General features: G+C 37.9%; 1 protein-coding gene and 1 pseudogene across 7 annotated transcripts in view; one reads left to right on the top strand and one right to left on the bottom strand.

Moving 5' to 3' along the window:
- The window catches only part of NEXN (nexilin F-actin binding protein), a 41,413-nt gene extending 18,688 nt beyond the window's left edge, over positions 1–22,725 (bottom strand). For 2 of the 7 annotated variants that reach the window (XM_090269643.1, XM_090269646.1), the window contains exons 1-5: positions 22,527–22,725; positions 2,818–2,896; positions 1,240–1,431; positions 962–1,040; positions 727–875 (exon numbers count right to left, since the gene is read on the bottom strand). In XM_090269643.1, coding sequence (XP_090125769.1) covers positions 727–875; positions 962–1,040; positions 1,240–1,431; positions 2,818–2,844 — 447 coding nt within the window. In that variant the 5' untranslated portion in view covers positions 2,845–2,896; positions 22,527–22,725. Of the gene's footprint in view, positions 1–726; positions 876–961; positions 1,041–1,239; positions 1,432–2,817; positions 2,897–17,230; positions 17,270–22,140; positions 22,375–22,526 lie in introns of those variants that run through there. The other 5 variants (XM_090269647.1, XM_090269648.1, XM_090269644.1 and 2 more) reach the window with 4 other exon arrangements.
- LOC150015138 (STEAP1 protein pseudogene) lies at positions 17,953–18,935 on the top strand (annotated as a pseudogene).
- Positions 22,726–27,352: the final 4,627 nt, after the last annotated feature.

The following is a 27,352-nucleotide window of genomic DNA, read 5'->3' as shown; positions in this document are numbered from 1 at the left end:
AGATTCACTCTTTCTGGTTATCAGATTCTTGAGTATTTCAAAAATACTTACCATCCACTTAGTTCTCATGCTCTGAGCTAAAGTATATGGGAATTCAAAGTTCATTAACACACTATGTAAAATCCCAGTAATAATACTTTAATTCTAATTTGTGCTCTGGGGCTATGGTCATCAGTTATGTAAAGGAAATGGCTGTCACACATTTGTTTCTCTCTCTTATTACCATTCCCAACCTAAAAAAATTAAACTAGTTAATAGTACCATTAAATAAAATATGATCTAATTAATTTCAAAGTCTTGAGTAGGAAGATATGCTAATTGCACCTTAGTGTTTGACAATAACCAAGTATTTATTGATTGCTATTAAAAGACCAGCATTTTATTAAGTGCTTGTGGATAGTTTATATGTGAAATTGCCTTACATCTTTATAAAATCCTCTAACATGTCAAGAAAAATGCACAATGTGGACAGTGTTAGGAATATGGATAGAATGATAACGTGGTATATAACAAAAGCCATCTCAGTATTCAGTCTTTCCATAGGTACATTCTGCCTTTCTGGGCATTTGATGTTAAATATTTGTGCTTAAGATCTTGTTTTCAAGTTAGCTGCTACTTAATAGATTCATGTTATATTAAAATATTTTAATTAGGCAACAAAATGATTAGTTTTGCTCTGTAAAATTAGTTTCTAAAGCAAATAGCAACTTAATATTTAGTGTATACCTGCTCGGCCCTTTTGGCTAATTCACGTTGTATCTTCCTCTTTTCTAACATATCCTGCTCAATTCTGCGTTTCCGTTCCTCCTCTGTTCTCTTCCGTTGTTCTTCTTGTCTTTGTTTCTCCATTTCGGCAAATCTACCTTTAACAGTTCCTAAGAATGTATAAAACATGCTTGATATTTTGCTGTTTTCATTTTTTTGCAATGTCATTGAAAAAATTACCCTTCAAGTTTCTTACCTGTTAGCTTTGGAACATATGCTTTTTCTACTTTAGAAGATACCTCTTCCTCATCATCAGAAGCAAGCATTTCTTTAATCTAGATGATTAAATAAATTATACGAATGTCACAAATTTAGACTATATTACATTATATGCAGTTTGAAATTAGTTTTTAAATACAGAAAATTATTTTAATTTATAGTAAATAGTTAATATGAAATGTAGTTAATGTGAATAATAAAATGTAAATTTAAAACATGAAAGTGATTATTTGCATAAGAATAAAATATAATAACCTCCTGCTTTCTCCTGTTCCACTCTCTCTCTCTAATATATTGTTCTTTTCTTCTTTGCTTTTCGTCTCTAGATCTCCTTTGATTTCTTTCTTCCCTGGCTCTCTGCATGGCTTCAAACTTATCCTTTACATCACCTTTGCAAAGTTTTGGCACATAGGATTTGGGGACAGGTTTAGATGAAGAAAGCAGAATCTTCGTTAGAAGAAAATAAAGAGAAGAAAGTTAAAAAAAATAAGATAGGAAGAAATTAGGTAAAGACAGATCAGAATAAGCAATACAAGAAATACTTGTTGAAATAGAAAATAGAAAGGAGTTTGAAACTTTTATTTGAACCATTAGAATCTGATTAAGGACTTCCTGAGTCTAAGTGTAAAAATGGAAATTACAGAAAATATGAGTAAACTTCTTATTAATATATAGTACACAAGTTCCATTTTATAACTGCATTCACTGAAGCTGAAGGCTAGTAAAATATAAAAGTGGAATACTAAATTTTAATTTAAAACAAGCTGTATTTTATCATCCTACCCCCATCACTTGCTTAAAAGATACCAAGACTAATTTTACAATAAGTTACATGAAGTTGAAAATAAGGCAAAAGTTTAGGCTTTAAATTTTAAAGCTTAATTCACAAATTAACATTCTTGTTTTCATGTCTAATACGAGCAAAACTGAAAGCCAGCCCTTTATTCCGCATTTGTGGCTGAGGTGTGCCAGAGTCTCTGTGCACGAGCAGTGACTTATGTTGTTACTGCTGCAATGCCCATCCAGACCTTTTATAAACAGCGTTAAAAAATGTGTTAAGAAAGCTGTATCATTCCAAGTAGGATGAGCTCTAAGAGGAAAATTCCCAAATGGCAAAAGAGCTTCCCAAAGGAGGAGGCATCTGATAAAAGACTGAAGAAAAGATTTTCCTCCACTATAAAATGAGGGAAGCAAATTATTTTCATCATTTTTGAAAATTAAGCTGATCTCTAAAAGAAGTTTCAGTAAATAAAACTTCAGTGTCTCAGAGCACCAAACCCTTTCTCCTAGTAATAAGGGCAAGTTGCTTAATTAATCTGTGGCATACCCAGCCTCTATTTTATCCACTTATGGTGTCATTGGCCATTTAAGGCCTTTTTTAAGTTTATAATTTTGGGGCGTCACCAAATTAGGGGATGGGCTCTTCTTACTATAACTCTCTGTAACTGCGACCAAGAATCAGAAAATGGCTGAGAAGTTTTATTGCAGCTGCTGGGGAAAGCGCTCAGAAGGACCCTCACCTGACAGTGAATTACCGCTTTCTCCTAAGAGTATATGTTAGTTAAATCCATTTCCTTAAAACTCTATTCAAGATGCTGCCCATCATATCCACTTCACTATCATTTGCAAATTTAACAATCGTGATTCTTAGAACACAAATGAAAATACTGGGCCCAAGACCAGCCTATGAATTTTACCTCTTCATATGTTTTATATCTTGACATTATGTTATGAACTTCGCAATATGACCTCTCCACTAAACGGTTGTTCTTTTAGCAGTTCTACAGTCAACCTTATTGTTTCCCCCATTCTTTTTTAACTTTTGCAGCTCACCTCAGCCTTTTGAGAAATATCGTTCATGTTCACTCTATGTAGTTTCGAGGTGATTATAAAGCTTTGTATATTTCTGCACCTGAAAAAAAAATAGTTATTGAATAAGAATTTTTAATGACTTGGTTAAAAAATATATGCTATGCACTTTTGTAAACAGTAATAGAATGTTAATTGACCCTTAAGAAATACTGACATTATCCAGGCAAGTACTAAATTGTGATAACGCTCAGCTTCTTCTTCTAATATAGGATATAGAAGGTACAAGATTCATGGTATTAAAAGATCTTTGTAAGTTTATGACCCAAAATAGCTTCCTGAATGTATCTAGTGCACTTGTGAGGAATTTTATATTCTGCAATTTTTAGGTGTATTATTCTAATATCAACCAGGTCAAGGTGGTTGGTCATGTTATTTAAATTTCAATGTTTTGTCCTGGCTGGTGCGGCTCACTGGATTGAGCGCCAGCCTGTGAACCAACGGGTCTGCAGTTCGATTCCCAGTCAGGACACGTGCCTGGATATTGGGCCAGGTCCCCAGTTGGGGGCATGCAAGATGCAACCACATACTCTCCATCTCTTTCCCTCTCCTTTCCCCTCTCTCTAAAAAAAGTAAATAAATAAAATATATATTTTTTAAAATTTCTATGTCTTCACTCTTTTTTTTATCAAGTTTATCAGTCTTCGACTATGTGGAATCATTTATTTCTTCTTTTAATTCTGTCATTGTGTCTCATGTAATTTCATACTCTTTTAAGTGCATATACATTATGATTATAATATATTCTGTTTGAATTGATCCTTTTGTCAGTATGAAATTTCTCTCCTCTTACCTTCCTGCCTTGAACTTATCTGATATATTAAAATAGCCAAATCAACTTTCTTAAGTTTAGTTTGCATGGTATATAGTTTTCTAGACATTTATTTTCAACCCACCTCTGTGTTTATATGTAAAGTACATCTCTTGGATACAGCATGTAATTGAACTTTGTTTTAAAAAAAATCAATTCTGATAATACCTTTTAATCGCAGTGTTCAGTCTATTAACACTTAATGTAATTATTTATATAAATGAACTTAGATCTACCATTTACTATTTGTTTCTTATTTGCCCACCCTTTTTTGTTCCTCTATTACTCTTTTCCTGCCTACTTCTGGATTAACTGAATAATTTTTAGAGTTTCATTATAATCTCTTTATTGGCTTTAAAGTTTTTTTTAAAAAACAGCTTTACTAAGACATAGTTGACATACATTAAACTACACTTTTTAAAGACACACAATTTGATAAGTTCTGACATATGTATGTATCCATGACACCATCAGCACAATCAAGATAATGAATATATACATCACTCCCCAACATTTTCCTAGACCCCTTACCTCCCTCCTCTTCTTGCCTCTCCCACCCCCATCACCAGGCAGATATGCTTTCTATCATTGTAGATTAATCTATTTGTCTCTCTTGATGCCAATGCCACACTATTTTCTTTCTTTCTTTTTTCAAATTATCATCACTATGTCTTGATTAGTGTAATTGATTAGTGTACCTTATAGTCTTGATTAGTATGCTTTATATGGAGCCTTGAAAAAGGTAGCGTTAACTCTGACTTTGTTCTTCTTCAAATTTGTTTTGGCTATTCTACGTCCTTTGCATTTACATATAAATTTTAGAATCATATTCTCAATTTCTGTAAAAATACCTGCTGAGATTTTTATTGGGATTGAATGTGTAGATAGATTTTGGAAGAATTGACATCTTGATAACATTGAGTCTTCTGATCCATGAAAACAGTATATCTCTCAATTTATTTACATCTTCTATAATTTTTTCTCAAATGTTTTGTAGTATCCACTTTGCAGGTCTTCCATATCTTCTGTGAGATTTATCCCTAAATAATTTCATATTTCTTGATGCTGTTGTAAATGGCGTTGTTTTTAGATTTCATTTGATAATTGTTTATTGCTAGTATATAAAAATAGAATTAATTTTTTATTCTGATCTTATTTCCTGCTACTCTGCTAAAGTAAATTTTTACTTCCATTGGGTTTTTTTTAGATTCCATCAGATTTTCTACATAGACAATTATATCATCTTTGAACATTTTTTTCCTTTCCAATCTGGATTTCTTTTATTTCTTCTTCTGGCCTCATTGTAATACCTAGAATTTCCAGTACAATGTTAAATAGAAGAATGAGAGCAGACTTCTTTCCTTGTTTCCTATTTCAGGGGAAAATGTTCTTTCACAATTTAGTATGATTTTAGCTATAGATTTTTCCTTATATGCCCTATATCAGATTAGGTTCCTTTCTATTCCTATTATGCTGCAATAATTTCAGGAATGGATGTTGAATTTAATCTAGTGCTTTTTCTGTGTTTAGTAAGATAATCATATGGTTTTTATCTTTACTATAATGAATTAATTTATTTTCAAATGTTAAATCAACTTTCCATTTCTATGATAAACTTCACTTGGTCATGATGTATTATCCTTCTGACATGCTGATAGATTCCATTTGATAAAATTGTGTCAAGAAGTTTTGCATCTACCCTGACTGGGATGGCTCAGTGGGCTGGGCGTTGTCTTGCAATCCAAAAGGTCACTGGTTCGATTCCTGGTCATGGCACATGCCCGGGTTGTGAGCCAGGTCCCCAATTGGGGGAGTGCAAGAGGAAAATGATTGATGTTTCTCTCCCTCTCTTCCTTCCTTCCTTCTCCTCTCTCTACAAAATAAATAAATAAATAAAAATTTAAAAAACTAAGTTAAAAAAAAGTTTTGCATCCATGTTTGTGAGGGATATTGGTCTGTGGTTTTCTTTTCTTGTAATACCTGCTTTTGTTAACAGAATAATGCTTCTCTCACAGAATGAGTTAGGAAATATTTTTTCTTCTTTAATTTTCTATAAGAGTGCATGAAGAATTGGTATTTTTTCCTTAAACGTTTGTAATGAAGCCATCTGGAGCTAAAGTTTTCTTTGTGGGAGGAGACAAGATGATGGGAGTGAGTGGGCCTTGGTTCCATGTTAACTATTAACAAGATCCTAACTGTTGTTGTTTAATGGGTCTGTGGGTGCTTATACATTATTAACAACAATTACCTAATAAAAGGCGGCCATACATGGATGAGTGTGTGTCACTAACCAATGTTAATGAGTAACCTAATTCTATGTGCCTGAGATAAAAATAACAAATGGCTCTACTCATATTCGCTTACCTAAGACATTCAGTCCTATCCATAGTTACCTATTAGATATTTCTGCCTGTATAACCAAAAAACCTACTCTTAATTCTCATCATTTCTCAAACATTAGAGTTCTTTCCAGGGTATTTTTCTATATCTCCTAAATTTTAATAGACTGTCAAGATTTGTGAATGTTGCTTTCGAACCTGTACTTATATATTATTTCACTACTTCCACTGCCCCCATACTCATGCAGCTTTCACCTCACATTTTGATGACCACAATTTCATAATCAGACCTAAGTCCACATTCCAACTCTGTTGCTTCCTAGTTAGGATTAGATGAAATAAGGTATGTAAAGACACTAGAAACTACCTAACATCAGTAGGTATCAATAATTTTGATTCATTTCATTACTCATGGTCTCCCACGCTACAATGTATCCTCTTCAGTAAAAACCTGCATCTCCCTGCAAGTGAGCATACACTGACATATTGTTTTTGTAATTTGAAAAAGTAACACCAAAGGGCATGAAGAAAATTTGAGCAATCTCACATGAATTATAGGGATTGGTAATTTTAGCCAAATTAATTGGCCAGAGTGAACTTCAAGAAGACTTTTTATCCTGGTGAAATGAAAGAAAATTGTGTGGCGCAGTGACAGTGAAGGATTAGCCTGTTGGGAGTAGCAGGAGGATAAATGAATCAGCTAGCTCTCTTCATCTAATTCTTTTTAACAAAATCTTCAAATTATATCTTGACTTATTTATAGAATTAGAAAAAATGAGATGACTTTTTAAGATTTACTGAGTAAAACCACTTAAAATAGTTCTTTAAATGTCATTTCAATATTCTGAGCTCTTGGTTTGAAAGTCTGTGAACATTTGAACAGTACTAAACCTAAACTTTTTTGGTTAAAATATAAGCAAATGATCCTTTGCTGACAGTTTGCTGTGTTCTACCTTCTGAAGATAAAAAAGTTTAAAAAAATAAGTTTATTAGCTTTTTGTATTATGGAATTGTTTTTTAATGTGTAGATTGCCAACCAATAGGACTTATATCTCTTACATAGTTTTATGTTGAAAAAATGATTTCAAAATCAAGCAGATAAATACTTATAGGATTCCTTTATAGGTAATTTTTATTCTCTATATTTATTCTCTATATTTAGTGAATTTGTAACCTTTAGCTGACAACTGGCAGTAGAACATGGTGATCAGAAACTGAGGAACAGATATTTGGCCCCATGTGAGCAGCACAGTTTTTATTTAAGCTACTATATTACCTTTTAAGTTGATACACGCTGGCAGTTATTCTCTTAGAATTTCTTGGAGTTAAGCAGAACACAGAGTTAGGTTTTCAAATGATTCTCGAGTACTAAATGCAATGTAGCTGACTCAGATGTGGTTTAGAATTCATTTAGTGGACTCATTCATGTTTGAGCAAGTTAGGGGCTGTTTTATCTCTGATTATTAAAGTACCTAAGTCAGTGATATGCAAGTAGCACTCTTTAACGTTGTAAATAATGACAGTGAAGAATCACGTAACAGAATTCACACATATGTCATTCTCTTGATTAAGAAAAACATTGATATATCTCATCATTCTACTAAATTGTCAAAAGTACAGAAAACTTCTGAATTCCTTATCTTATAGAACATTATTTCACAGAACATGATTTAACATTATTTAACATTCAGTACGCCTAGAGCAACCAAATTCACTTTTACTTTTATAATGGCAGTGAGAATTTTAGTTTTATGATGTCTTTTTAATATATTAACTGATTCCAACAAAGTCATGACATGGACTCTGAAATCTTCAAGCATTAGTTGAATGTCATACATGTTAGTGAATCTCAATGCTAAATCATAAATCCATGATGGGAGATTTTGTGGAAGGGGGTCACAGACCTTTAGTCAAGGAATGAAGCCATAATGCTCTCTAAACTTCAGCTGTAATTTTTCAGTTTCCTTAAACTCTCTGCTTTCCGTCTCCTTCTACCCTCTTTCTGCCTTCATTCTGCAATGCCCTAAATACTAATGCCTTTCCTCCCAGAAGGGCACACTCAACTTCTACTTTGCCACAGATATGTCCCCCTCTCTCTTTTTTAAAAAAAGATTTTATTTATTCATTTTTAGAGAGAAGAGAAGGGATGAAGAGACAGAGGGAGAGAAACATTGATTGGTTGCCCCTCACATGCCGCCAACCGGGGACCTCACCAGCAACCTAGGCCTGTGCCCTGACCAGGAATCAAACTGGAGACCTTTCGGTTCACAGACCAGTGCTCAATCCACTGAGCCACACCAGCCAGGGCAGATGTCTCCCTCTCTTATATCAACCACCTTTGGACTAAATAATAGCTGCTTAATATATAACTGATTATAATTATTTGTGGTAGAATGTGTATTATGGAGTAAAAATTCAGAATAAATGACATATACAAGTTCAATCTTATAACCTTTCATAAACCCTCACACAAAAATTTAGAAACCTTTGCATTTTTCAATTTAATGAAAAAATTAATTCAAAATAATTGGAAATTGTCCAACTTTTGTTGCTTAAGGACCTTTGTAGCACACTATTCAGGATTACAAATATAGCCTAATAATAATTTCTCCATTAACTGTTGACTTTTCAAACACATTATGAAGATAGTGATAATAGGAGCAGTGGAGCTACAGCCTGAAAATATGAATTAAAGTTGCTGTTTAGGTCGTTTACTAGATGTATTGTCTTGGACAAGCCGGGTAACTTCTGTGAATTTCAGTTTTATATGTAAAATAGGCACATTCATGATTTTCTCATGCCATTGCCAAATAAAACGGACACTTCCCTCCTTCTAAGTTTCACCGCTACATCTGACTCTCTCCGTCACTCCTGCATTTCTGAGACCCTGCTTGCTTGGCTCCATTCGCTCCCTGTGCCTTCATGTTTCTGACCATTCCTTCCTAGTCTCCTTCGAGGGCTTCTTTGCCTCTCTCCAATTCTTAGATGTGTTTGCCCCATCGGTTTCAGTCTTTGCTCTTTTCTCCTCACTCTATACTTTTTCTTCAGTGATTCAACACATCTTGGCAATTTAAATGACATCTTTATCCTCATCTCCCCCCACACCTCCCTCCCACTCTACCACCCACACTGAAAAACTGGCACACCTGAAGCCTTGTAGAGCTGGCTCCCCAGCTTCATGTTCTGCCCATTCCCTTAATCCTTTATCTTGCTACAACTCATCCTTTAGATCTTAGAGAAATCATCACTTTCTCCAGGAAGTCCTCTTCGATTTTACAAGACTGGGTTAGGTGCTTCTCCTGTGTGTTTCTTTTCTTTGTTTTTTTTCTTTTTTCTTTTTCCTTTTCTTTTTTTTGCGGGGGGGGGGGGGAGAGAAAGAGGGAAAGAGAAACATGGATAGGTTGCCAGTTGGGGACCTGGCCCACAACCCAGGCATGTGCCTGACTGGAAACCAAACTGGCAATCCTTTGGTCTGCAGACCGGCACTCAGTCCACTGAGGCACACCAGCGAGGCCTCCCTTGTGTTTCTCACAGCACCTCATGCTTACCCTGATTGTAGCATGCACCACAGTGTATGGCAACGACACCTCCTTTACCAGAATGTGAGTTCTTTGAGAGCAGAGACCACATTTTGTACACCATTGTATCCACAGCACTTAGTACGTGCCAGGCATATAGAAGACTCATATATAATAATTCTTTACTGAATAAGTAAATCCTACCAGTTTCAAGGTGAAGCACTTTATAAACAGTTAATGAGTGTCTGGAAATAATGTATGACTATTATGTATGACTATAATGTATAATTATCATTATACAAGAATATGATAATAAATAGAATATACCATTAATTACACAAATATTTATTAAGCACCCACAATATGCCAGGCACTCTGCTAAGCATTGAGAAATACAGCGCTGAATAGACAGATGCTATCCCTATTCTCATGTTAACAGTCTCCTGGCAAAACCTTTCAACAAAAGCCTTGGAACGGGATTTGTATTGGTCCAGTCTGCTTTTGCAAACACAGGCAGGGCTCTGACATCAACCACGCCTGAGACAGATCAGAAGGCAGCAGACACTGTGCCCCAATCTTCCCATTAGATGCCTAATGTTGACTTCCATTCTCAGCCCACATCCTGCACTTCTCTTACTTCCACCCACACTTTCATCTATACATCTGGTTGATTTTATGCGCCCTTCCCGGATTCCAGGGGATTGCTTCCTTCCCAGTGCTAGCTCAGTGCCTGCTAAATAACAAACCCCAAAGCCATCATGGAACGATTTTAATATCCATGCAGTAATGACCAACACTGAGAAGTCTAAAAGATCCCATTCCTTTAACCCAACTTTTATTCTCTTAATGAACTGTCTGTACTCTATTTTAAAATCTGCTATTGGACATTTACAGAAAATTTTTAAGTCAACCTTTTGGAAACACTCTCAATTTCCAAATATTCAACCTTTCACTCCTTATATCATCTCTTCCCACTTTCATGCTTTTTATATATATTAGTTTACATTTAACTTACTAGTCTATAAACTTATGTAGAATTTGCTGTTTTATTTAGCACACAAGCCCTAGTCCCTCCTCCAATTTCATAATTATGCTTGCAAGAAATACTCATATATCGTCGGCGGCGGCAGCCGTCCGTCTCAAGAGACGATGGTGTAGCTTCTTAAGAGTCTATCTGCACCGCCGAGAATGGCTGTGCAGTCTGACTCGGGAGTGACATGGTATCTGTCTCCTCCCGTGTTGAATCGACATCTTGTGATGACGCTGAAGCTACAGAGCCTGGGCAGGGTAATATGGAGGGTCTGCTGTTGCCCATGCAGCAGACCCCCCCTCTCTTCGCAGCTGAAGGGTCCAAGGGAAAGACGGAGTCGATACAGCTTGGGTTCAGGTGCGCCGCAGGAGTTGCCGGTGTTGACTACAACGTCAAACCGCCTTAGGGACTCCGGCTCCGGATTTTCTGTCGGGGTTTACTCCCTTAGCCTTTCCCCTGAAGAGGTATGCCGCAAGGCAGCGGAGGTTTTTTGGAGTCAGAGTTTTCCTTCTCTGATGTACCCTGACTGGAAGATCGAACCAGCGACACTTAGCTCGCAGGCCGACGCTCAATCCACTGAGCTAAACCAGCCAGGGCAAATACTCATATATATATATATATATATACATATATATATATATTCATTTGTATCACTATCACTTAATAAACTTGAGAAGCTATAACATTCAAATTATTAACTTCAATAGCTTTCTTCAGAATCCTGATAAATATTTTTGATTTATGCAGCCTTTTCAATTGGTACCAGAATCTAAGTGCAGTGAGGACAAAGTTACCTCAGTAGCTGTAGGAAAGCTGTTTCCCTTCAAAGTTCTTAACTGATAAAAATTATCAAAATAATGATTTTAAGTATACCTCATTAGTAAAATGAGGTTTTAAAAGTCCCAGAGTAACTTTCAGCCATGATTCTTTTAATTTTTTATTACAGAGTAAATAGTTCACCATTCTCTCTGTATAGTCAGCCGCTGCCCGCTCTGTCGCTCTGTGCTCCTTAACTCTAGTCTACACTCCAGGTCTGAGGATACCAAGTGCACAGTGCATCATGGATCAGAATTATAATTCTCATTTGGGCTTACTGGGCCTTCTGCATTTTTCCACAAACTCTTTACTTTCCTTTGTCTCCTCCCATTCCTTCAACCTCTCAGGTACAAAAATATATTCAATAGCCTTTTTCTACCTCCAAGACAATTCTTAAGCCACTTCTTCACCAATGATGTATTTTCCCAAACTAATTACAATAGCTATGGTGGTTTTCTCCACTGTAACCTAAGCATGGATAGGATTTCTTTTTCAGTCTCTGACACCTCTAAATATACTTAAGCTTCAAAATATTTCTTGCATAGACATAAATTTTTTGTATCATTAAATATCTCAGATGTATTAGTCATTTATTTCTTTACTTGACATTTTATTATGAAACATCAGACATATACAAAATTAGAAAGACTAGTATAATGAACTCCCATATACCCATCACCAAGCTGTGACAATTATCAGTGTCTTCCATTGTCTTAAAAAATACAAGATCTGTTTCTTTATTTTGTGCAACATCTGTTTCAGCATAACACACAAGTACTTTATGATGCTTTAAAAAGTATTCAGCTGCAACCACCACATCCTAGGAACCATGCAGTAGACACTTCTATCCCTTCATAATTATGTCCAGAAGCAAGCTCCATTATTTCTTGCCATTTTTTTTTTCTTTTCTCTAAAGGTTTTACCTATCTATCTCTAGAGAGAGGAGAAGAAAGGGAGAAAGAGAGGGAGAGGAATATCGATGTGAGAGAGAAACATTGATCAGTTGCCTCTCGCATGCATCCTGATGGGATCGAACCAGCAACCTAGGTATGTGCCCTGACCAGGGACTGAACCAGCAATGCCCAACCAACTAAGCCACACTGCTCAGGGCAATTTCTGGCCTTTTAGTTTCTCTTGGGAAGATTTTAAACTAACCACTCAAAAACAAAAAACAAAAAACCTGGTAACCTCTCGTTTGTGAAGTCTTTAATAAAATTAACTTACATATACAAATAAAATGGAAAGATTTTTTAAAAGCTACAATACCTTAGAGAAAAGATACTGAATAAAGGAAAAGGGTAACATTTTTGTACATCTTTTAAAGAATTTTTTTCTATTTGTTTATTTTTTATTGTATTATATATTTTCCATTGTACATCTTTTTAATATATGGCTTAATAAAAGCCATAATTGCTTCCTCATTAAAATTACTGTGATATGTTGTTTTAACTGAAGTATGTAAAGAAAATATGGCTTCAAACAGATATGTAATTGGAAATAGAAGGCCTTCATGGGCCCCTAAAGGATCCAAGGGATTCCCAGGCATTCTAAAACAACATTCTGAGATTTGCTGAATTACAAATAAAGAACATTCTATCAAACAATGTCAGGTTTCACTGTAAAAAGGGAGTAGTTAGACTAAGTACTCATTCCCTCACTGTATTTTAGAATGCTAAATGAAGATTAGTCTAACAACTTAATTCCTATGCTCAGGAACCTGAATGTCGAAGGATTTTATATCTGGAATCTCACAGACTCTTCTTAATCTAGTACTAAGTGACTCTTCTGTCTGAGCAGGCAGATGCAATGTCCCTGGCCACCTTAAAGGGACAGCAGCAATTCAATTCAGCCCCGTTGCACTTTTCTAAGTGTCTAAAATCTCAGGCAAACGAGTTGAATTATCAAGAATGAGTAGAGAGAGTATCCAAGACTGGGTGAAGTAAGTAGATGGATGTTACACTCGCCTCCTCCCAGGATCAAACTGGAATTACAACTAAAATATAGATAGAGCAAGCAACCTGAATAATCACCCGAAGACTAGCTGAAGAGAGGTCTCATAACCGAGGATTCATAGAAGCCACATCAAGACTGGTAGGAAGGGCAGAGGCACAAAAAAGACTGGCCCTGCTCCCACAGATTCCAGAGGGATAGTTCAGCTGCAGGGATTCCCCGAGAAGCATGGGTCTCAACCCCAAGCCATACTCCCCAGCCCAGAGTACCAGAGTGGGAAGAGGTGCCCACATAACATATGGCTGTGAATATCAGTGGAGATTCTGTCAGAGAGACAAAAGTCTAGTAGAGACACAGGTGCCCCTGTAAAGGGCCAATGCACAAAATTTCATTTGCAGCCACCCTGGGCTCTGATGGAGGGAAGGTGGAGTGGACTAGAGTGTCATGAGAAGAGACTGGGGTTTATGGCTCTGGGGAGAGAGCTGAAGGGACAGCTTCCAGGATCCCTATGCTGAGTCATTCTCTGATATCTCAGACACCCATCTTTCTTGTGTAGAGCACTCCCCTCCATATGGCATCAGCCTGGAGAAAAGCAATACCCTACCCATCAAAGCTTGTGCACTGCTGAGAAGTCAGCTGCTTGGGCCAAGGCATAAAGGTCAGGGAAGGCTCAGTGACTGAGTTGTGTGGCTCTGGGGAGGGGGGCCACTCACCCTACCTTCCCCAAGCCTGACAGGCACCTCCTCCTCATAGGAGATTCACGAGCTCCACCCTCCTGACTCCCAGCAGCCATACCCTGCTGATATCAGTCTCCTGGCAGAATCTGGGACAGACTGAGTTTTGTGGCTGTAGGACCAGGGACACTCTCTCTTGCATGCCCAACCAGCGCAGAGCCCTCCCTTCACATGGCCAAATCTCCTTGGTCTGTTTGAACCTAATGAACTCTGCTGGCCTCACCCTGATGACTCCCTGAGATCCCGCCCCACCACAAAAGTCTGTGGGCACCCAGTGGCGGGGGCAGCTAGAATTGGTATACCCTGGGATGTTTGCTACATGGCCTCAGACCCAGCACTGGCACCGAGTTTGAACCTGTACCAGTCTGATCAATACCACTTACACCTACCTAGTGACACACTGAGAACCTACCTCATGTAGCTCAGCTGCTGCCTAAGGTGTTTTCAGTGACTGAGCCTAATAGGCAGCTGACAGGCCATAGGAGGAGAGAGGGTGCCTCGGGACTTCTGCTCCCAACAAAGCTTCTTGATTTTACAGGTTATCTCATACGTTTTGCATCCTGTCTTTCTCAAACTATTCAAAAAACCTCAAGAGGAGGAAAGACTCCCAAGCTTATTTTATGAGGCTAGCATTATCCTAATTGCAAAACCAGATAAAGACACTATAATGGATGAAAATTATAGGCCAATATCCCTGATGAACATAGGTGCTAAAAATCCTAAATAAAATATTAGCAAACTGGATCCAGAACTCCATTAAAAAGATCCTACACCATGATCAATGGGATTTATTTCAAGGATGCAAGGTTAGTACAATATTTGCAAATCATAAATGTGATAAACCACATAAACAAAATGAAGGATAAAAACCACATGATCATATCCATACATGCAGAAAAAGCATTTGATAAAATCCAGCATCCATTTATGATAAAAAAAACTCTCAGTAAAGTGCGACTAGAGGGAACATACCTACACATAATAAAGGCCATACATGACAAACCCACAGCATCATACTCAATGGGCAAAAACTACAAGCATTCCCCTTAATATCAGGAACAAGACAGGGATGCCCACTTTCACATCTCTTATTCAACATAGTTCTGGAAGTCCTAGTCACAGTAGTCAGATAAGAAGAAAAAATAAAAGGCATTTGAATTGGAAAGGAAGAAGTAAAACTCATTATTTGCAGATAACATGATATTCTATACAGAGAACCCTAAAGATTCCACCAAAAAGCTACCAGAACTGGTAAGTGAATTCAGTAAAGAAGCAGGATACTAGGCTGTGGAGAGATGAAAGTGAACAAAAAGACAAACCCCTGCCTCCAGGGCACTCACATTATAGTAAGGGCACTACTGCAAGAACTTAGGCCAGTTAGATTTGGATGGGGATAGGTGAGGACAGAAATTCTATAAAGAATTAACTCAAGGTTTCTAGTTTAAGCAAATCAGCGGAAAAGATTACCATTAATTGAGATTAAATTTAAAAGCACATTTGAGGGATCAGAAAATGAGTTCTGTTTTGAACATGTTTTACTACCTGTTGGAATTACATTTGGGATCTGGTTATACATGAATTCAGAAACATGTACTTTTGAGGTTATCTAAGGACCTTAAAGATCACTTAGTCCAATCATTTCACTTATCAAATGAAAAAATGGGAGGCATAGAGAGATTCAGTAACTTATCCAAGGTTGCTGGCTCTTCTGTAGCAGAACAAGGAACTAGACTCGAGGTTTCCTGACTTTTAGTCAACTATTCATTTCACTCAGTCATTCTCCATTTTTACCTAATTTAAGTACATGAAACATTTTGTGTGTGTGTGTGTGTGTGTGTGTGTGTTTGTGTGTGTGTGTGTGTGTGTATAAAATCGCCAATAGTAATGCTAATTGGTATGAACTGGTATAGCAAATGGAGAGTCGGGCTTTAAAAAGTTTTTTAAAATGACTCAATGGCCTGATAAAATGTTTCAACAATATACTTTTAAGCTATTATAAAATAATTTCCAGGTTGAATATTAAAGTATGAAGTTCAAGCTGTGAGACAGTATGTAAGTCCCATAATAGAATATAACATTAAGCACAAGAGATCTAGTTAAAAATATGTATGCTGATGTTCCTTATAGAATTTCATTGAACCTATGTTAGACCTCTAAATTATCTAAATGTAGTTAATTTTCCTTGATTTTTAGATATGCAATTCAAATATTTCAAGAGCAAAAAAAGCAGGAATCAGAAGAATTTTAAATCACAGCTCTCTGTCATTTACAATAAGTGTTTCACTGTGTTAATAGCATATTATTTGCTTTCTCAAGGAGAGCAGAATTCTCAAGACAGTAACAACTTTAAATCTACATCAAGTATATTTTTCATCTCAATTTTAAAGAAGGTTTTAGACAGAACACCTAACTATACACTAGAAGTAACTGTTAAAACCTATCTCTTTACAGTCTTTGAAACAACAACATTGTTTTGAGCTTCACAAAACGTGAGCCTAACCTTTTATCATTTTTCACTTGAACAAAAAATATAAACTTAAATATAACTTTATTAAATTTCATTAATAAAGGTATAACCTTATACTTTAAAATTATATTGCAAAACCTATCACAAACCATCACAATTCAAAAATATGAAATTAGATCCTAGTTTACCTATTTGACACAGTGACAGGTTTTTCCTTACGAATAACATAATTCATTATTGATAACCAAGAATTTTATTTTCAACCTGCTTGGACAGTTTCCTGTATTAATAACATGTAACACTTTGCATCCATGTGATTGTATGTGCTATTTTTCAAAGAGCATTCACCATGCTGTGAGCCCCTGAAAGGTCAAAACCATGCTCTGCTCAGTTCTTTTATCTTTAGTGTCTCACACACCCACTAGGACATAGTACAGACTCAAGTCATATTTCAGTCAGTGGATGGATGACAGAGAAATAACAGGACAGCTGTTTGATCCAAAATCAACCTAAATAAAACTTACAATTAACATCTCCAATAGGAGGGCCTATGACGAATTTACATAAATAAATGAATGAAATAATAGAAAAGAAAAAAATGGAGTTTACATTAAACTAGATATCATGAAAAACCAGAAAGTTGGGGCTTCCGGACGTTGGCTTCCCAAGCAAATGGATGTGGTAATCTGTGGCGGACACTGTGCCTACTCACCTTCTTTGCAAGTGAAAGATGGCCTTTCAGTGAAGGACATAGCTGGGAATGGGTGGGGTAGGGAGGCAGGGTAGTAGCTAACTCCTCTTTATGGCCAACTTCTAGGGGTTAAAAAACAAAAACAAAAACAAAAAAATACTCTCCTAAATACTTCTGGGAGGGAGGTATAAGGGGACTAAATAGTAATGGAAAAAAATACAATAAAGATTTTTTAAAAAAACTTTTAGGATGGAAGGGAAAAGGATTATTTAAGAGTTTCTAGGAAAGATTTCTTTCCCAGAAGTATTTCCTCCATGCTCTCTAAAATCCCACCAGTTAAAATATTTTGTTTTAGTTAACAATACGTATATGGTCTTTTTCCAACTCAAATTGACACTAGCAATTAGTGTCAACGAATGTTAACTTCTTCCTATTCCTATGATCACGTTGTTTAAGAGAAGGATTGCTAACCTAAATGTACCTAAGACATTTAAAGTCCAGGTTCCTAATGCCAACTCCAGTAGACTTACCATCATATCATGACTTTGGACTCACCGCAATACCAGGGACTTCACCCTCAGGTGTCTAGTCTAGGATCAGGTAATGTAAGTTAATATTATGTAGTGGAATTGACAGGTAATGTAAATGAGTGATGACTAAATGTATCAATAAAACAATAGGGACAGGCGCTGCGGCCACGACTTAACCATCAGGTCACACCGAGAAGCGGGTAGCTGAAGCCATATTTTATGGAATTAATGGAAATTCAACAAAACATCACAAACCAAGAACTTTGGAAAATGAAACCTAGGAGAAATCTAGAAGAAGATTATTTGAACAAGAATTCAGGAGAGACCAGTGTGCTGAAAAGACCTGTGCTTTTGCAGCAGCTTCAGCACAAACAGGAACTCTTCCCAGAGTGGCACTTGCCAATTAAAATTGCTGCTATTGTATCATCTCTAACTTTTCTTTATACTCTGAGGGAAGTAATTTACCCTTTTGTAACTTCCCATTAACAGTATTTTTATAAAATTCCAATCCTGGTCATCAACAAAGTCTTGCCAGTGGTCTCCATCACCCTCTTGACACTGGTTTATTTGCCAGGTGTGATAGCAGCAGTTGTACAACTTCATAATGCAACCAAGTGTAAGAAATTTCCACATTGGTTGGATAGGTGGATGTTAACAAGAAAGCAATTTGGGCTTCTCAGTTTCTTTTTTGCTGTACTGCATGCACTTCATAGTTTATCCTATCCAATGAGGCAATCCTACAGATACAAATTGCTAAACTGGGCATATCAACAGGTCTAACAAAATAAAGAAGATGCCTGAATTGAGCATGATGTTTGGAGAATGGAAATTTATGTGTCTCTGAGAATTGTGGCACTTGCAATACCGGCTCTGTTGGCTGTGACATCTATTCCATCTGTGAGTGACTCTTTGACATGGAGAGAATTTCACTATATTCAGAGCAAGCTGGGAATGGTTTCCCTTCTACTGGGCACAATACATGCATTGATTTTTGCCTGGAATAAATGGATAAATATAAAACAATTTGTATGGTATACACCTCCAACTTTTATGATAGCTGTTTTCCTTCCAATTGTTGTCCTGATATGTAAAGCCACACTATTCCTGCCATGCTGAGAAAGAAGATACTAAAGATTAGACATAGTTGGGAAGATGTCACCAAAATTAATAAAATTGAGATGTCTTCCCAGTTGTAGAATTACTGTTTACAATATTTTTGTTCAAATTTTATATATTTTATCATAAACATTTCAAGTTTGTATTTGTTTAATAAAATGACCATTGAGGGTCTTAATGTATCTCTTAGTTTCTGAGTTATGAGTTTGAAATATGTGTTTCCTTTCAGAGCTGCTTCAAAGCAAGAAATAAAATAATCTTCAGCATATTCTCTATGTTCAGTAAAGCTAAATAATCTTATCTGAGTTGTCAGACTGCATAACATTATAAATAATAAAAGACCTTGAAATACAAAAAAAAAAAAAAAAAAAAAAAAAACCAACAGGAAATGATGGAGTCTAGGTGAAAAGGAGAGTGTGTGCCCTATCTGAGCAGGGAAGCACTGCTTAGTTCCAGGCTATTGTTTCTTTCTTTCTCTTTTTTCTTTAATATTTTATTTATTTATTTCTAGAGAGAGGGAAGAGAGGGAGAGAAACATCGATGTGCAAGAGATACATTGATTGATTGCCTCTCACATGCCCCTAACTGGGGACCTGGTCCACAACCCAGGCACATGCCCTGACTGGGAACTGAACCAGCAATCTTTTGGTTCACCCTCCAGCACTTAATCCACTGAGCCACACCAGCCAGGGCAGGCTATTGTTTCTATGCACAAATGTGGACCTGGTTTTGCCAAGCTCTACCAGTTTTTCAAGAGAGGCTTGGGTTTCATATTTTAATATAAAATGCACCAATTTTTAAGCATGTCTGTGGCTGAAAGTGGCTTTGGGACTGCCAGTTTGTGGCCTCTGATCTAAGTAAATAGGCAGCACTAAGAAAATTAAGAAAACGGAGAGGCCAATTTTGGCCAGAATGAGGGAGGCACAGTCAAAGGGGAGAAAAGGATGGGAAGGAGCCACAGAAGAGAAGCTGGAAGTCAAATCCCACCAACCTCAAAACCTCACCTAGGGAGCACCAATCTACCTGTCTTTTAATCTGAGAGCAAAAAGGAAGAGATAATTAGGAAAAAATGGACGGTGGAGGGGAAAGCAGAAGCACCAGCTATTGAACAGTTTACCAGGTGAAAGATATTGCTTCAGATGCTTTCACATACGGCAACGCAAGAAAAAAAATCATACTCATAGAGAAAAGAGGGAAATATGTAAATACTATCAGGTGTGTCAGATTTTGAGACACCCCCCACTTCCATTATCCATAACCATAAAGATAGCATGGTTATACTGACTTTATAATAAAAAACAAATTTGACTAATACTTAAATATTTTAGTTAAATTCTGTGTAAAGATCCACCCATTCTGGAGTGCAGAAAGTATACTACCACAGTCAAGCCGAACTGTACCCTGAATATTTAAATAGAAAAAGAAAATATAGCAGTTCCAAGTGTATTAATATGTAATTTTGTAATTATAAAACCAGAAGAAAAAGAACATGAAAGAAACTGCACAGGTGATGTAGATCACAGATTGGTTAAATAAGAACAGAAATATGTGAACTTGTTAAGAATGTTTCAGATTGTTTTCCCTCGAAATTACAGACCACCAAGATGTTTGTGTGTGTGTGTGTGTGTGTGTGTGTCTGTATGGCCCACATACTATAAAATGTATTGAGTCCTCTCTTTTGTAAAAACTTTTTGATGTCACCCATCTGTTATATATTTTTCTATATTTACTGCATTGTTTTCTTTCTTTTAGGCATTTTTAAAATTCAAACAATATTTTTATTTGCCTCTAGAGTGTTTCAAAGATAACAGTACATTTTACTTTTTTTTTCTATCTGAACTATGTCATTCCTAGCCACTCGGGTTCTAAGGTATAAATCCCCAACTAATCATATATATGTATTCAGTTTTCATTTTGTTCATGAATGAAACCTTAACCTATATACTTCAAGTGTAATTTCAGGGGAAGAATACTGTTCAGAAACCTAGATAATGCATTCCTTTTTCGATACTAAATATAGTCCTCTCAAGATGACATACATTTTGACAATGATCAGTCTTACATATCAGATTTTTTTAAATGGCACAGATTCCACTATAAGGTGAGCAGGAAAAATTGCTATTCACCACATTTAAATCTTAAATGAATTTGAATGTGTGAATTTTATTAAAACAGAATTACATCAATACTGTATGGAGGGAAACTGGGTTTAAACAATTTTTTGTGGTTTTTGCTTAGGGCTCTTTAAGGGGGTCGCTGCAGATAACTTATAGAATTGTACACATTTTTCTTCAAATTATTCCAGTCAAAATATAATATATCTTGAAAAATGGGGGGAGCTAATATCTGTGAGGAAGAATCTCAAGTAACTACATAAAATAATCAGAGTTCACTTATACTCAATATACTTCCCAAAAAAACCTGTCCCTAAATATGATTAATTATGCATCTTTCCATCTTACCATACTTCAAAACTCAAAAGAATTTCAGAGACTTATGTGTATTCTGAGTTTTTTAAAGGTTGTAATTTAACCTATAAAAGGATTGGGAGAGGGGAATAAGTGTGATTCAGTCAATGTTGTGTGACTAAGATGGTATAAATACTTAACCTTATTTAAACATGCTACCCAACACATAGTTATGTTGTGACTGGAAGGCTAGTGGGCCCATTACATGAATCCATTAACAAAATTTAACTGATGGGTGATGCTCCCATTGCTTTGCTCATGGAATGAATTTCTTTCTTATAATGGCTTACTGCTTTTCTCTACCTGTCTCTTTCCCAAGGACAGACATTTTGTTAGGACATAGTCCTATGCTATTTTTATCTTCTCTCTCTCTCTCTCTCTCTCTCTCTCTCTCTCTGTCGCTTTCTCTCTTCCCCTTCCACCCTCCGCCCCTCTTCACGTTATGGACCTTTAATAAATATAAAATAAAGATCCCGAAGCCATTGCAATAATCAACTCATCTCTCAACCTACTTTCTTTACAAGTGACAATAATAATACATTTTTAGGATTTGTAGAGCATTTCATAGCTTACACAGTTGGAATGGCTTGGTGTTTCAACTTCCAGTTCTACTTGCACAGACCTCAACATCCCACCTCGGACAGAATCGAGAAAGCATAGTTTGGAAGGAGGGGTGGGTGATGGGCTATTAAATCACATTTCACACCCCAGCCTCCATAGGGACAGATCAGGAATAATTTCTCTTAAAAATTACAGGCAGTTGGCGGAGACCGACACCGTGCCTGGGGCACGTGGTGGGGACAACGCTGAACTTTACCTGCCTGGACCCCCGGGGTAGAGCTCAGGAACTAGCACCCACTCCGCTCACGAAGGGCTCTTCCCATGCAGGAGTGGAGAAAGCACCCGAAACTCAACGAACAGGGCACAAGCGGCACTGAGGCAGGGCAGCGGGGCAAGGAAATCGCCCCCAGAGCCCGAGGCCAGTTGACGCGGAGAGACAGAGAGGCTGACCCAGCTCTGCACTCCGCCGAGGCCGCGGTCCTGCGCGTAACCACAGGAGGAGAGAGGTCGCTGCGCTCCGGTGCCACGAAGAGGCGGGCCCGGAGCCGTGGCAGGGAGCGTCTCCCTGCAGCCCCCACCACCGCTGGGAGACCCGACGCCTCCGCCACCCCCGGCCCCACGCTCCCCCCGCGACCCTCTCACCCTCCTGGAGCCCGCGACAAGCGAATGCCCTCGTGGCGCGTGGAGAGGCTGTGCGCGTCCTACGCCTGGGTGTGGGCAGGGGTCTGGGGGCCTCCGCCTCTGCTGCTCCAGCCGCTGGGAGCCCTCTGGCTGTCGCGCCGCTGTCTCCAGCAGCAAGTTTCCATAAAAGTCCTGGTGCGCAGTCTGTTCCCGCATTCCAGGCGGGCCCAGCGCCGGCTGCAGCTGTTCCAAAACACAAGGCCAGTCCCCGCTAACCCCCCCACCTCTGCCGACTCGCCCAGAGAGGGGCGGAGAGTCGAGGAGGAAGGCAGGCGAGGGGGGCGGTGGCTGCTAACTTTCCGCTAAAACCTGCCAGTCTCCCGGCTGTAGGTCCTCCTCTGTGGGAAAGGGGAGATCATGGAAAGGAATTGATAAATAGGCTGAACTGGCTCCTGGCTCCCCACAGCCGGTTTGCCCTGGGGCCCCCTTCTCTCAGCCACTCCACCAGCCCAGGTTTCTAAGCATTGACTGAGCTCGCCAACTTTTCTCTTACTGCTGAGAGCGCAGGGCAGCAGTCCGGGGATCACTTTGTCTGTCTGTTGCTCACCTTTTCTTGGCACCAGTCTTTAATTCTAAAGAGAGCGGTTCATAGAGAAAAGTGGGAGAGGAGTAGGAGGGAGATGGGGAAGAGGCATAAAAGGAAATAATAATTGTATAATCTTCCACCTTTCTTTAATTGAATGCAAAAAGTCTTAGCACCCACAGAACTTTTCAACCTGGACCATAAGCCTGTCAGTTATACTCATTAAACAACTCCTATGAAACCTGAAATGCTCATCCAGAGGGGGCATTATTCTGGTGGGAGAGATCAATTGTTCACTCCACGCAGGAAATAAATATGAAAAAACAAATTAAGTAATTTAAAAAACTGAACTAGCATCCACACAGATAAACCAGGGACAGCCACTTCCAAACTTCCAGGCCTGAGCAGACAATAATGCTCAGGTTATAGTTTCAAGGATGTTGGAAAAAAAGCCTTCTGCTCTTAACTATAACTTTTCTTTTCCACTCCATCTCCATTGACTGCTTACTCAGAATGAAAATTCTTTTGTGTCATTCCCTCTTCCATTAAAATTCTAGAGTGGTAATTAAAACAGCTACTTAAGCTTAGTGTAATATAGATAGTGACAGGTGGCCTGGATGATCTCCCTCACCCCCTTCACTATCGTGACCTTGACCTACAGTTCAAGGAACTTGACATGGTCATTCTGGCTCAGGATCTTTGCACAGGCTGTTCCCTCTATATTAAATCCTCTTTCCCCCCACTCTTTACCTGCCTCACTTCAACATAAACTTTTGCTGTGTTCTTAAGTGTTGCTTTCTCAAAGAGGCCTTTATTTCACCCCAGTGTATAGGTTTGCTCTCTTATAGTCATTCCATCCTTTTTCTCTCCACACTAATCAATTTACACTTATTTTTATGATTTAAACAATTAGAAGCTCTATCAACTGATATCCTCTCACCAAATTCACCAAATAAAACCTAGTTCTCCATTCTATGAAACTGGTAGTTACCCACAGCATGCGAGGCCTATTTCTTCTCCCATCAATTCATCATTCACTCAATAAATACTCAATTCAAGATACTGAGGATACAGTCCTGACAAAACAAATAAAAAGCCCCGCCACCGTGTAACAGACATTCTGGTGGAAGAGGACAGACAATAACAAGCAAATAAACAAACTGTGTAGTACTGAGTGATATACAATTTGGATAAGACCAGAGCAGGGAAGCTGGGAATGCTGGGAATGGGGTGGGTGGATTTTGTACTTTCAGATAGAGTCTCCTATGAGTAGAAGTCTTGAGGAAAGTGAGGCAGTGACCTATGTAAATATCATGAGGTATGTGGGGGAAGAGCAACCCAGGGAGAGGTACAAATGCCCCAAGGAGAAGACTATCTGACTTGTTCTAGGAAGAGCAAGGTGGCTTGTGTGGGTGGAGCTGAGTGGGCAGAGGGAGGGTGCTCTCATAGAAGTGGAGCAGGGCAGGAGACAGACTGTGGAGGACCCTTTTTGCACCTTTTACTCTGAGTAAGATGGGTGGCCATTGGTGATTTTTGAACAAAGTAGTGGCATGATCTGACGTTTTTATCATGCCCACTCTGGCTGACATACTACAAATACACTAAATGAAATAGGAAGGCCAATTAGGAGGCTTCCAAAATAATCAGGATGACAGGTAATGGGAGATTGGATCAAGGTAATAGCTGTGAACATAGTTAAAAAATGCTAGGCACTTTTTTTTCTCTGTACATTTTTTAAAAAGCAGAACTGGTAGGATGTCGGTACCATTGACTATGAGGTGCGAAGGAAAAAGTTTTTGACTTGAGGATCTGGAAGGATGAAGTTGTCATTTACTGGGATGAGGAAGATTGGAAGGAAGAGGCTAAGGTAGGTGTGGTCAGGAGCCTAGTTTTAAACATGGCAAGTTTCAGACCACTATTAAAAATGCAGGATTCCTTACATATTTATTTTGAATCCATTGGGTTCTCAAACTGGATTATATCAATTGCATGTTATTGAAATTATATCAAGTAAATGTTACAAAAAATATAAAAGCAAAGAGTTAGTTTTTCATAAAAGCTCAGATGAATGCTCTGAAGATGATAAAGGTAAATAGCTTACAAAAATTGCCATCAAACTGGGTGTGGGGAAAACAAATGTAAAAGATTGGGTACAAAATTAGAAAAATCAAGGGGAATTGGCACTTATTCAAGTAAATTTTCTTCTGCTTTAAAAGGGAAACTGTAAATCGCAGATGATTTATGTAATTTACACAACAAAGATATTTCAGAATACCAAGTGGATCTATATTCCAAGTGAAGACCTTGACCTTACATCAAAAGATTAGCCAAAGAATGTATATTTATTCATTTAAAATTCAAATGCCACACTACCTATGTATAATGCATTCTAATTCCCTGCTGTGGTATCCAGTCACCAAGATATGCCCAAAGAATTTTGCCTCCCTTATGTAATGTCCTCTCACATTGTGTCATTGTGTCAGGGTTGGTCTGTGTGACTAACTGAATAGGGCACAAGAGATAATGTCACTTCCACGTTTAGGTTATAAAAGATACTGTGTCTTTTGCCTTGATATCTCTTGGGTTATTCACTCTGTGGAAAGCCAACTGCCATATTTTATTTATTATTTATTTATTTATTTATCCTCACCCCAGGATATGTTTATTGATTTGAGAGAGAGAGAAACATTGATCAGTTGCTTCCCATATGTGCCCCAACCGGGGATCAAACACAGCAGACTTTCGGTGTATAGGACAGCACTCCAATCAGCTGAGACATCTGGCCAGGGCAGCCACCATATGTTAAAGAAACTGAGGGGGCTCTGTTAAGAGGCTCATGTGGCAAAGACCTGAAGCTCCCTGACAACAGCGAGTAAGCAAAACTGGGAAACAAATCCTCCAGCCCTAGTCAAACCTTCAGATAACTGCAACCCTAAGCTAGAACCACCAAAACCAGACATTTCTGGATTCCCAACCCTCAGAAACTGCTCAATTTGGGGATCATTTGTTATGCAGCAATTGGTAACAAAAACACCTGCTTTAACCTGTTTTTGAAAACTATTCATCTTCTATCACATTAAGCACTGTTTAAAGTCCCTGGACCTTTTCACTTACAGTCATATTAAATAAAAGAATTAGCGAAGTACTGGAAGTCATATATTTCAAATGCTCTCACATGTCAAAGTGCTTCTCTATATTCAAGTATTTCAAAAAGAGCAAATTATAAAAGCAGTTGGATTTCCTATATATAAATGTGCATTGTGAAGGACTTTGCAATAAGAGACAGTTAAAAGCAAAACGCTGAGGTGGTGTTTGATGTACTAGTTGCTTTGCTGTGGCTTTTAAGTAAAAAATAAAAAGTGTCATAGAGGAAAAGTTTGCTTTTTTTATGTACTTAAATCAGTCCTCTCCTGCCCAAACGATGAATGATACCTAAGGGTTTGACTGTGCAGATGTAGGGAGAAAAAAAAAAAAAGAACCTCAACAAAAGAGCTGTGCAGCCTGATCAAAGATGTCAGCACAGGAGAGAAAGATTAAAGACGAAATGGCAGGGTAAAGTATTAGAGAACACAGGGTATAGGAATAAACACGACATAAAAATAGAAGTCAGAAGTGGCATAAGAACAATAAGGATGACAGTGTAAACTAAGTGAGTTTATAAACATTTCCGGCAAAGTCCTACAAATACTGTAAGAGTAGGACACTCAGATGCTTGTAGAGAAGTATTTTAAACATACAGACAGGGATGTTTATTTTATTTTATTTTTAACAATTTTATTTATTTCCAGAGGGAGGGAAAAGGAGGGAGAGAGGGAGAGAAACATCGATTAGTTGCCTCTTGCACGCCCCCTACCGGGAACCTGGTCCACAACCCAGGCATGTGCCCTGGCGGGGAATTGAACCTTTTGGTTCACAGACCGATATTCAACCCACTGAGCCACACCAGCCAAGGCAGAGAGAGATGTTTAAAGTGCAAAGAGCATTAAGCTCATGTAATGGAAACAAAGAGGATGGCATGTGACAACAGTGTAGTAGATGACAAAGAAAACAGAAGATGAGACAGGTTCTGATCTGGTTTCCCATTCTACCGCCAGCCCTATAACCTAGCCAGTAAGAGACCCCACTCATGTTTGTATAGTTTGCTTACTAAATTATATATTTCAGTTTGTTTAATAGTTAAAAATATAACTATATACATTTATCTATACTGTATATATTTAATTATCCTAAAATACACCTCTTATTAAAAGCCCCAAGTAAAGAG

This window comes from Furipterus horrens, unplaced genomic scaffold, assembly GCF_987537825.1.
Source record: "Furipterus horrens unplaced genomic scaffold, mFurHor1.1.pri manual_scaffold_3, whole genome shotgun sequence".
Taxonomy (NCBI): domain Eukaryota; kingdom Metazoa; phylum Chordata; class Mammalia; order Chiroptera; family Furipteridae; genus Furipterus; species Furipterus horrens.
Note: the sequence above shows the minus strand (reverse complement) of the source record. Positions and strands in the feature narration are given on the sequence as shown.